General features: G+C 37.8%; 1 protein-coding gene across 1 annotated transcript in view; it reads left to right on the top strand.

Annotated features, from left to right (window-relative positions):
- The window catches only part of cadps2 (Ca++-dependent secretion activator 2), a 194,711-nt gene that overhangs the window by 161,449 nt on the left and 20,995 nt on the right, over positions 1–12,267 (top strand). The window contains exons 20-24 of the mRNA XM_085357839.1: positions 79–234; positions 1,843–1,990; positions 9,097–9,111; positions 11,347–11,421; positions 11,786–11,869. Coding sequence (XP_085213965.1) covers positions 79–234; positions 1,843–1,990; positions 9,097–9,111; positions 11,347–11,421; positions 11,786–11,869 — 478 coding nt within the window. The remainder of the gene's footprint in view (positions 1–78; positions 235–1,842; positions 1,991–9,096; positions 9,112–11,346; positions 11,422–11,785; positions 11,870–12,267) is intronic.

Here is a 12,267-nt window from a genome sequence, read left to right as displayed (position 1 = left end):
TTACAAGCTTGTTAGAGCTTGTATTCATTGTCGTTGGAGTCCATTTCAGTTATTAACCCCCCTCAATCTTTCACGCAGCAATGGTTCAGCTACCTCAGAGGATTTGTTCTGGAAGCTGAACACTCTACAAATGTTTGTGATGGACCTTCACTGGCCAGAACCAGAGTTTGCAAAGCATCTGGAGCAAAGACTCAAACTGATGGCCAGTGACATGATGGAGGCCTGCGTCAAAAGGTCAGACTGCACAAACACCTTTAATTACTTCATAGGAAATAGATAAACATGATGCATGATAGGACCTGCTTAGACATAAGCTATATTACCAGAATATTCACTCATCTGCCTTCATATGCATATGATTTTGAGTGACATCCTAATTCATAAGGTTTAATATGACGTTGGCCCATCCTTTGCAGTTATAACAACTTCAACTCTTCTAGGAAGACTTTCCACAAAGTTTAACAGTATGTTTATGGGAATTTTTGACCATTCTTCCAAAAGTACATTTGTGAGGTACTTAACCATCAACAGGAATGGCTCCTGAAAGCGACCCATTCTTTCACAATTTTTTGTAGAGACAGTCTGAATGCCTAGGTGCTTAATGTTATATACCTGTGACCATGGAAGTGATTGGCACACCTGAATTCAATGATTTAGATGGGTGACTGAATACTTTTGGTATATATGGAAAACATAATATCAGATATTAAAGATCAGATTTAATTTAGGAGGATGTTGTCAGACAATATGAAGTCACAAACAGATGTGTTATTCTCAGTGGAAAAAGATGGGAATTTGATGGAACTTCGAAAAAGAAAGCTCATGATGGCTACATCCATCACTTTACAAAAACGTTCAACTACTTCACAAAAGTAAAATTTATGATCTTTAAAGGGACATGAACCATGCAATTTAAAAAGAAGTTTGATTTACATTTATTTTTTTCTGTCATTTTGTCTTATTTTTCCCTGCACATAACTCAACTGTTGGCAGTGATATTTATTTTTTTCAATACTTATTTATTGTAACTCACTGGGCTCTAAGCAAGTGAGCAATATGGCGAGAGGCTACTGCACAATCCTGGTTTCACTTCTACCCTGGGACATCTCTTGCATAAATGTAAAATAAATATTTCATATCTTGTCAGTAGATCTTCAAGCTAGCAATAATTAAACCATTACTAAGAAATCCATCAGTTGACCCAGCTGTCTTATTAAAGGCCAATCACCAGCCTTTTGTTTTTTTGTTTGTTTTTTGTTTTTGTTTTTGAAAGATTAGTTGTAAAATGGTTACTGAACATCTGCAGAGGAATGGCTTATTTGAAGAGTTTCAGTCAGGTTGTGAAGGTTATAAATGATCTTTTTATGTGGTTTGAATCATATCTATCTAATTTCTTCCTGTTTAAAGGGAGTTTTTCTTTTCCACTGTTGCCAAGTGCTTGCTCATAGGGGGTCATGATTGTTGGGGTTTTCTCTGTATTATTGTAGGGTCTTTATTTTACAATATAAAGCACCTTGAGGCAACTGTTGCTGTGATTTGGCACTGTATAAATAAAATTGAACTTAATTGAATTGTGAATGAGGCCTAAATTTCAAGTACTACCTTCTATGTGTTCATCGGATTATTTAAAAAGATAGAAGACAGCATTAAATGTATATAACCAAAAAAATTTATTACCTGATAATATAAAAGCTTTTCTTTTGAAAAGTGCTTTACTTCAGTCGATCATAAAATGGCTAAATTGTTTTAGTTTACCTAAATGTAACCATCCACAAACATGTGTCACTGCTTAATGGAAAAGACTAACACAGTTTAAACATTTTTTTCTGTTTTGTCCTGTAGAACAAAATCTGCATTTGATGCCAAAATGCAGAAAGTGTGTAAGTCAACAGACTCCCTTCTACCACTGTCAGTTTGCACCATGTTCAACGTGCTGATTGATGCCAAAAACCAATGCTCCAAACTCTGTGTGCTGGACAGCGAACAGGAGGTAAACTATTTATAATTGTAGTTCTGTTGGATCAAATTTACATTTGAAGTTATTAGCCAATGACAAAAGGGGTTATTACTGTCATTACACTTAATAATATAAGAATATATTGTTAATATGAGAAAATCTCTGAAAGAACATTTTGCATTTTATTAATGTAATTCTTTTTGTGTCCTCCTGTGGTTTTCTTTAAAAACAAAAACAAAAAATAAATAAACAACAGTCTGCCACTTTAATATGCTTTCTTACATATTATAATGATGGGATTGTTAAAAGTTTTTTCCTGCTGTGACAGAAAAATCACTTTGGTAGTGGCTCCAATTCCAGTCATGCTGATTTTACTTTGAAACCAAGTCATGGTTTCAGAATGAACGCGTGTTGGCTTTATTATCTTATCCTGTGTAATGTGATGTTAAATTAGTGACTTTGTTGGGCTAGCTGGTGAGTTTCGGTGGCTGACTAGCCAACTGGAAACATGTTTGATAGCTAATGGTGTCCTAGCCAGGTCAAAACCAAGTGTTAAAAACTAATGTAAACGTGCCAGTAAAGTTCCTCTAATAGCCACAAGTAAGTCAGCTAACAAAACGTGAGTCACCAATCCACTCATGTGTTATAATGTCCAATTTTACCTCAGACATAAACATATTTACAGTCTGCTACAAAGTCGTTTTGGTCTTGGTGGATAGTTTCCTTTATAACAGTTCTAAGTGGGATAATTTAATTGAGTTAATTCAGATGCTCAGTTTAACCATGTCCCAGCTCACTTGCAGAAGTCACTCTGAAATTTACTGATTGTGATCAGAAATGTCTGTGGAAAATTTAGTCCTGGTTTGAATATCAGATTAAATCACTTATTTAGATGGCTTTATTTATATTTTTCCATTTCAATCTCACAGCTCACCATCAATTTTCCCTACAGAGTGAAAGTGAGTGAGCTTTTAACAAACCTTAGCAGTCTTTTATTTCTGGCTTTAGTCTGAAAAGGTTGAGTCAAATTGTCAGATCAGCCACTAAAGTTTTCTACCAAACACCCAGCAAAAGGGAAGTTCAGGTGTATTCATGTTCACTTGAAACTGTCAGAGGCTATTAAATGGATAACTGTGGAGTCTGTGTGAGGCAGGGGCCTTGGCATCATGAAGAGCAAAACCCTTGGCTGTTGGCAATCTTGACAGAAAGCTAGACTCACTGTTCTCTTAACCTTAAGCTTCCTCAATTCTTCAGCTTCCACCAGCCCTCTGCTGTTGAAAAACATCTCCTGTAATTTTTTTTCCAGCAGACACACAATAAATTCCTGTCTGCATCCTTTGTATACCAGCTTTGTAAATAACATCTACTCAGACTGTTACTGCTACTCTGTTTCATATTTTCAAGTTTTCATGTTCAAGTAATTTGCAAGAATGTGGGGCATTTCATTATTGTTTCTGTAAATTTGAATTATTTTAAATTTAGAAAAGGAGGATTTTCTAGAATTTGCTCATTGGTAAATGAGTTGTGATTAGCAAGCCATTAACCAATAAGCTTGTAGTTGAACAACCAGAGTCAAACCCCACTCACAAAACACCAAGATAGCAACAGCATAAAGACTCTTCTTGAGTCTTCAAAACAGGACTTAACAAACCAGTGGGTCACATTAGGAATTATAGGCATATTCCGTACATTGAAGCTGTGAACTTCAGGTGGATGAAGCGATGCAGTGGAGAACTGCCTACAGTTCCTGATTGGCACGCATGGTTTGATCATTTGTCTGTGGGTGGAAATCAGCTAGACTAACCTGCGTTCCGAGTGCTGAACAGAATTCTTTTCTGACACGTGAGGTGCACTATTGGCCAAAGTTGGAGACAATCTCAGAAAGGATCCCATGTAACCTGAAGAAGTGCTCTGTAAGTAACTGGGCTGTTTCAAGGGTGGATAAAAGCTTGGGCAAAGCAAGGAAATTAGCAGCTTTAGAAAACCAGTTAATGATGGTGAATTACCCGATGAGGGTGGAAGGCCAGTGATGAAATCCAAAGCGATAATGGGACAATGGGCAGCCAGGCATAGGAAGAAAGAGTCTCAACAGCCCAGCAGGTGGCAAGCTCAATGGCTTATTCTGGCCAAAAACCGATCAAACAAGGACATACAAACATCTTTTGCCAAAGATGACCACCAGAACAGAGGTTATAAGATAGATATTGTTTCATACTAGGCAAGGCAAGTTTATTTATATAGTACAATTCAACAACAAGGTGATTCAAAGTGCTTTACAGAGACATTAAAAAACAAAAACAAATAAAAAGCATGATTTAAAATTGAAAGTAAAAAAAGTAAAAAGGAAGGAACAGTATATAAAATCAGTAGTTAAAATTTAAGTTTTGAAATTTAAGCTTAAAAATGTGGATTTGGTGTTTTATTCAAATTCAGCTGAGATCAGGTGAGTCTTCAAACTTGATTTAAATAAACTGAGTGTTTCAGCTGATCTGAGAACTGATAACACAGGACAGAGGCAAGAGGGTTTCTTCCTCTGAGATGAAGAGCTGCAGCAAAACATTGCTTAGGCTGTCTAAAGATTCCTGAGCTGTGGGTTTCCACTGGAACGAGACCTTGTCTGAGGTGAGATTTATTAGAGGCAAGGCAACATTATCGAAGTCCCAAATAAATCTACGATCTACAAAGACTCTTGTAAGGGACGGGGCAGTGGGCTCTGTGCTTATGTCCTTCAGGACTGGTGCCGTAGCACTAGAATTATAGACAGTCACTGCTCACCAGACTTAGAGGCCATGTCCATTCAGTGCAGGCCCTTTCATCTACCTCGTGAGCGAATGGTAGCCATAATTACCATCGTTTATATCCCCCCCAGTGCTACCATTTGCTCAGCACTCAACCATCTCCAACTCATCCTCAACAAACCGCAAAGTGAGCACTCGGAGGGCATCCATATTGTTTCTGGGAACTTTAACAATACACCTTTGAAATCTGTACTCCCCAAATTCCATCAACACGACACTGTGCCAATGTGTACAATAACATCAAGCAGCCCTACAGAGTGACACCCCTCCCCCACCTGGGGCGATCTGACTACCTCTCTCTCTCCTCCTTACACTTCTTACACCCCCTCTAGGAAACAAACCCCTCTGAGTACCTGGGTCATTAAATGGCAAGATGATGCTCTTTTCCAGCTACAGGATTGTTTTGATCTGATGAACTGGTCCATCTTTGAACAGCAGGACCTGGAGACCTTCACTCAATGACAGTGACCAAAACCATCCAGGTTTTTCTTAACCGAAAACTTTGGATGACAAGTGAAGAATAGGCTCTGATCAAAACTTGAAACTCAGCCCTCAGGCTGAGGAACAATTCTCTGGACAACACTGCCAGAGCCAGCTTGAAGGGACGGGCATCGAAGAGGTCAAGGAGGACCATAGGAGGTGGATAGAGGTCATTGACAACAACCCTTCCCATGTGTGGAGAGACAACCATACCCTCACCATCTACAAAATCCCCCTACAGCATTCTCAAACTTGCAGAGGAGTTCAACGAGTTTCCTCAGTTTGAGCAAATCCAGGCCAAGACTTCTCACCACTCCATGACAGGTAAACCTGAGCAGAGGGAATATACAGGTAAGTATTGCTTTCACAGTTTAGTGGAAACATTAACTCGAGGCTTGGAGCTGGGTGGCACTGACTGTTGCAAGACAACAATCCAAGTAAGACTGAAAATCTGCCACTCCCTTAAGAAGAGACCACAGAAAGGACATCAGGAGCAGGAGCGTGTCTCTCCAAAAGTTGATTCTGTTCATCTGGACGTAGCAATTTGTGGGAGAAACGTTTCATCACTCGTCCAAGTGACTTCTTCAGTCTCAGCTGACTGCAGGTTTCCCCAATCTTATAAACAGTACATTTGCATAATGACTGAAACCAGCCCACTGAAGGAACAATGGGCTGGGATGTCAGTTCCTTAATCTTAATTATGCAAATTCTCATGACCATTGATTAACAACCACTGACCAAAGCCCACTGATCAAAGACCACTGATCAATGGCCATGAGGAACTGACCTCCCAGCCCATTGTTCTTTCAGTGGGCTGGGACTTCACTTGGATGAGTGACGAAACGTTTCTCCCACAAAACGCTACGTCTAGATGAACAGAATCAACTTTTGGAGATTTACTGACCTGGATGATTGAGCATGCATCAAGACGTACAGGTGCGTGATTAAACCAGGTGTCTGGACACAGAAGGCGAGATACCCTGGAGAGTCCTGCCTCTGTACCAAAACCAGAATACACAAATACACACGACAGAGGAGAGAGAGAGAGATAAGAGGTGGGAAAGACAGAAGAGCTAGTCGACCAGTGAGTGCAGACGGACCGTCACAGTAATAGAGAACCAAACGTGGTGAAACAAAGAACATCGATTCTGACTTCTGATTTTCTCAAAATGTATGTTATTGTCTACTGAAAATTACATCTCCAATAGTTTTATTATTAATTTAGCCTTAGACTTTTAATTTATTGAATGGAGACCTCAGTGAAAAAAGTTAACTGACCATTTTCTGTTCCTTGAGAGGGACAAATTGATTATATATTGTCCTTGAATCCTGGGTTTCCAAACACAGCGAATGTCAGTTTGACATCAGATGTTTCAGTCAGTTTTGTCAGGATTTTGAAGTCTGCCTAAATAACTAAATAACCTTGATGAAGAAATAGAACATTCTCTGAAGTTTTTAAGAGGAAGAAATTCTTTAAAACTTTTCTACAGCTTACTGGTTTTACATGTTTTACTTGTGTCGTTGAGTGGTTGCAAATATGACTGAAGAAAATTGAATACCATGGTCATGTTGAGTTTTGTGGCTCAGGATTGTTGCAAATTCTCAAAACTACTTACTTGAAATATTTCATTGAGTGTCATAATAAAATGTGCCAATATTGTTGGACAACAGAACTTTGAAGATGAAACAATTGCTTCAAAGTAAACTATAGAATAGAAATGAAAATTAGTTTTATCTTAAAGGACCGAGATTGCTGAAGAAGTTCAACAGCAGTTCTTGGGAAACCTCCACAAAGTTACTTTCAATGATGACAGCGTTGCACCATCTCAGATCTGGCTCATCAGGCTCATTATGAATGAATGAGAGAAAGACTATTCTGCAAATTGTCATAATACCCTTATGTCTTTAAGCCTCACCCAACAACTTTTGCTGTGTAGGATGTTTGAAAGCTCTATTGTTTTAGTTACAACCTTATTTTTGTTGTTATTGTTTAGAGAACAAACCACAAATGGATCTGAATGAAGTCATGAGTTGAATCACACAGCTGTCAAGTTTTGTAGTAGAACATGTTGGGCATGCTCTGTTTAAACCCTACACTGAAAAAAGATCAAAGGTACAATATAGCAAAACCACTCAAAATAAATTGATAAGGTGATAGTTATGGCTCTTCTCCATACAGTAGTATTTCTTCCTCCAAACAAGTTGTAAGGGGTACTCCACGTTTTGACCTGCCAGCATCTTTGCTATGGTGAGAATAAGAACGTAAACTGTACATCAGACTGACCTAAGTAGTTAGCACATTTGGTTTTAGTAATATTAGTTATTTTTGCAAGAGACTGATTTTACAAAACAAGAATTCTGACTTTCAAAGACTCGAACAAACAAATTTGCAAGGTTTTTTCAAAAGAAGACTAATTCTGGATTGCTGCCATCTTTTGCTTTAACTGAGTAGATGTGCAGCAACAAATTCCTCCAAAAAAGTTCTGAGATTTCTGTACACGGTCCTATCACCAAAGGTTAACCTCTCATTGCTCTTTCCAGCTGATGTCACTCACCTAACAATTATTCCTATCCTTTTTCATTACTTCTGAATTCTATATTAACTCCTTCCAGTTAAACTGAAAGATTCTACTTTCGTATAATGTCTCTACACCATGAAAAGCATTTTATCAAAAAAAGAAAAAAAAACAAGTATTATTCTGAGGCATTTGTTTTTTTCTTCTTAATACTATCTACAGTTTAAAAACTTAGCAGTCTGTCTCAGGTACTGCAGTGAACTCAGTCAGATACATGGTGAAGTGGCTGTGGTGCCACTGAGTGAGAGCTGCCTTGCTGACATCTCGCTAAAATGGATTGAAAAACAGAAATCTACAGAAAATTTGAATACTTACTGTCACAGAAACAATGTGGTCAACAGTGATGAATGCAGAGCTATCTTATGATTGTTGTTTCTGGGCTTTCACTGAGTCTTCACACCTACTCATGTTTCAAAAGCAAAAGCAGACAAGTGGGCAGACCTCCATATTTGACAGGAAATTACCTGCCAGATAAAAATAAAATTTGGAAAATGAAAAAAATGTAATGTTTCAAAAAGTAATAAAAGCGTAAAAAAAGAATGAAAATAAAACAAGAAAAAATGTTAAACTTTGTGGACATTGTAAGAAGGGTAAGAACCTGTGGGCAACTGATAAAAGAGGAGGACATCTTACTTTTACTCCATGGTCTTTTATCAGAATCTGAATCAGTCCAGCTGCTACTGCTACAAAAGACTGCTACATTTTATGTTGGGGGTCAAATTGACCCCAGGAAACAAAACCTTCCAAACATGACTGCCATATAATTGAAATAACTAAGTAAAATTAAATGTAATATTTAAGTAGTAGGTATTTAATATGCAAAATCGTTGAAGTTGGTCAAAAATAATAAGATGAACTAATTCAAATGGAAGAAAATGTTAGATGAACTTAAACTGTTAAAGTTAGGACTGTTTAAAAAAAAAAACATTACAAAACTTAATTTACTTAATTATTTTGAGTGTTTGGTTTAAAGTGCACGCAAACAGTTTTCAAGCCATATTTCCAACTTGGGAATTAAAAGATGGGATTGGAGTTCATTTACACCTACTTTTCTGGCTGTTATGTTAATTATGTTATGAAAAGGCCACAAGCAGTTTCAGTGTCGTCATATGCATCATCTGTTTGACATGTGTTGAATGAGTTGAATATTGCAAGTCATTAATTGATGCATTTAAAAATTAAAAATAAGAAAATCTTGGCTTACTGTCCTTTTTTTCTTTTCTGTCTCATGTTCTCCACCATCCCTCATATCCATGTTTCCTTCTCATCATTGTTTGAACACCAGATTGACGGACAGTGGGTAAGTGCCTCCACCTCCTCATTAACCTTCCTTTCCCCAGCCCTTCCCATTTCCTTGTTAGGAAATCTAAATTAACATCAATAAAATGATGAAGAATGAACAGAAGTTTATTTTAGCTTCCTTTGAACCCTGTAAAGTTGAGCCATTTATTTTGTCCAGTTGATGGTTAATGGTCAGTTAATAGATATGTTGCTATCTGCAAACTCTTAAGCATATGAAGCACAGTGAATAAATATGTTCTGCAACTTTGCAGTACCTGGAAAGAGTACCATTACCATTACGTGATATTCATACTCAGGAGATTTGATATTTCTGGTGTTTGAGTTGACGATAGCTAACTTATAAAACTCGGCTAAAACAGCTAATTATAAAAACTGAATTAACGTTAGCCTTTTTTCCTAGAAAATATTTTGATGTTGAGTGTTATGTGAATGTGAAGTTTTGTCAGGATTCTTCAGCTTGACTAATAAAGAGTGCCAACCTGAAGATGGGAGTTTTGGTTTGGTTTTAAATTAAACAGTCTATTTTGCATTAGACTAATCTATTAGCAAAATTAAGCCTGGTCTAACCGTACAAACCAATGACTGTAGAAAATATATATTTTCTGCAGTCATTGATTCAAACCATTTTAAAGTATGTCGGTAAAACTGGTGGAATGTTGTAAACAGCTTCATGTAAGAACTAGTTTCTTTCATCTAAAAGAAAATACACCTCCAACTTGTAACAGTGTGAAGAAGAATGTCTACCCATCCTTCAGCTGTATGCTAAATGCTAGCCCTGGCATACCACTAGGGGAAAATGTGTATCCCTGAGGGTAACCACCTACCAAATGAAAATGTGATTGCCCAAATCTGATACCTTTGAGGTGAACTGGCCCCTTTTAAGTTGCTTGTAGGGGTTGTGAATGAGCCCCATGAGAGTCTGAACTGAATCCAAACCAACAATTTTCTGTTTAAGTTTTAGAGTCTACTGATCTCCAGAAAAGTGTTTGGACGTTCTTAAATCCCTCTGTGCCAAATCCTGCCGTTTTAGAAAAAACTGTGAGGGGTTTGACTGGAAGGCAACACAGAGTCTGTGAAAAGTCCACCCTTGATAAAGACTTCTCTGGTTGATTAACAGTTTTGCTTTTACAAAGCCCATGAAATTGCTAATCAATGTGCTGTTGTTCTGTTGCTGAGCACATTTAAATGGTGAGGGATGGGTAGGGGGGGGGGCTCATATTAAAAATGTGACCTAATTCTGATCTCAGCCAATTCGCAAGGCTGAAGTAGCAGCAGTAGTTACAGCTCAACAGGCAAATAAATGTTTTTAAAAGATATAATTGTTCTTTTCAGTTTTGTGTCGCATATGGCAAAGACCAAACAATTTCTTCTCCTCCTCTCTGCTTTTTTTAAGGCAGGCATTGTAGGAAAAAGGAAGGAGCAGTAGTGTTAATTGAGGTAAGAAGAAGAAAAAAGAAAAGTTCTCAAGATTTGCTAGGAAGATTCAGAGCACTGAAAGAGAGCTGCCATATTGAAGACTTTTGGAAGGGAAAAAAATTGGCGATGACCTCTCTGGACCCGCAATTTGTCAGCGATCTGTATGCTTTGTTGATTGAAATTTTTAATTTGGGTGTTCTTTAGAAGGCCAGTGAAAGGGCATTGTCACTATGAGATGAACCCCCCTGCTGCTGCTACCATTCAGTGCCCAGCCCCTGCATTTTTTCTTTCTCTCTCCTTCCTTGAAGGGAAAAGGGTGCCATAAAAAAAAATATATATATATATATATGTATATGTATATATTTTTTTTTCATTTTATTTTATTTTTTACGGAGTGGCAAACGAGACATGAAATAGTGGATTAATTGAATCTTGTGTGAGACTTTGGTCCTCTCAGCTAGAGCACTGCTTTAGAGGAATACAAGGCTGCTCTAATTGTAGGGAGATGCACAAAAAGTATCCTTCAGATTCCGTCAGGTTTCCAGCACAGATGGGCATATTATTCAGCTGCATAATGCACCCTATTAGCTGCTTAACACAGCAGCGTTACACGGATGGGAAGGTTTTCTAGGCTGTCCTGGGAAGGGGTGCATGTGTGAGGATTTGTTGTAGGTTTTTATTTCTTTTGCAGCACAGACAATACTGTTGTATATCAGAGCAGAGGGGTAGTCTGTATTATGTCTGTGCCTGGTCAGTTTCCTGAAAATAACAAATAAATAATGTGACTTTTTGTCCCCCCCTACCCTCATCCCTACAGCAACAGTACCACTCCAAAATTGATGTTTTGATTGACGAGGCATTAAAGGACATTATTACATCACTCGTGTCAAAGGTAAACCTCACCTTTACTCTTTTACGCTTTATTATTTTGTATATTTTTCAAAAATATTTTAGTAGGGAGAGGGGTCAAACCATACTCTTTGATAACCCAGCCTAGCTTTTGTTTGTTTGTTTTGTTTTTCCAGATTTTGGTATTTAGACACTTTTTTTCCTTTGATTAATTAATTTCATGCTTTTTTTTTTTTGTTAAAGAAATGTGAGTTTCATTTTACAGAAAGGGGGAGCTAATTTTTGTTGTTCTAAAAATATTCCAAGAATCTTGAAACAAGATTAGATAATAACTTTCCTCACTAGACTCAAGAAAGCAGCTAGAAACCTAATCTTAGAAGTGTTTTTGTGCTCCCACCTCTCTGTAGTTTGCTGCTGTTTTAAACGGTGTCCTCTCCAAGCTCTCAAGATATGATGAAGGGACATTCTTCTCTTCAGTCCTGTCTTTCACAGTGAGTAGCCATGTTTTTGTTCCTGGAAATGGAGTGCTGTGCTGTTATTTCACTGCTTATCCAGGCAACCTGTTATTTGCTGGAAACCAGATCTTGAAAGCTGAAAGCTGCTGCGAAATATGTGGAACTCCCTGTGAGTCTGTCTGCCTGCTGTTTTATTGTTCAGCCCATTCATCACATATTTGTGTCTCCATCCACATTGAGATCATTCAAGTTTTGGCTGGAAAATAAAGCAACCTGTAAATGCAAAGTTGGCTGCTCTTTGCATAGAGCCTATTGCATCTGCATGTTACTTTTTTTCCACACAGTGTCAAACATATGTGAAAGATAAGGAGGGTCTTTATTCTGTCTGCAATACCAGAAACAAAGATTACATAACAAACCAGCATTTGGCTATC

This window comes from Diplotaxodon limnothrissa, linkage group LG7, assembly GCF_057381915.1.
Source record: "Diplotaxodon limnothrissa isolate DT_005_m linkage group LG7, D_limnothrissa_male_GT1.1, whole genome shotgun sequence".
Classification (NCBI taxonomy): Eukaryota; Metazoa; Chordata; class Actinopteri; order Cichliformes; family Cichlidae; genus Diplotaxodon; species Diplotaxodon limnothrissa.
Note: the sequence above shows the minus strand (reverse complement) of the source record. Positions and strands in the feature narration are given on the sequence as shown.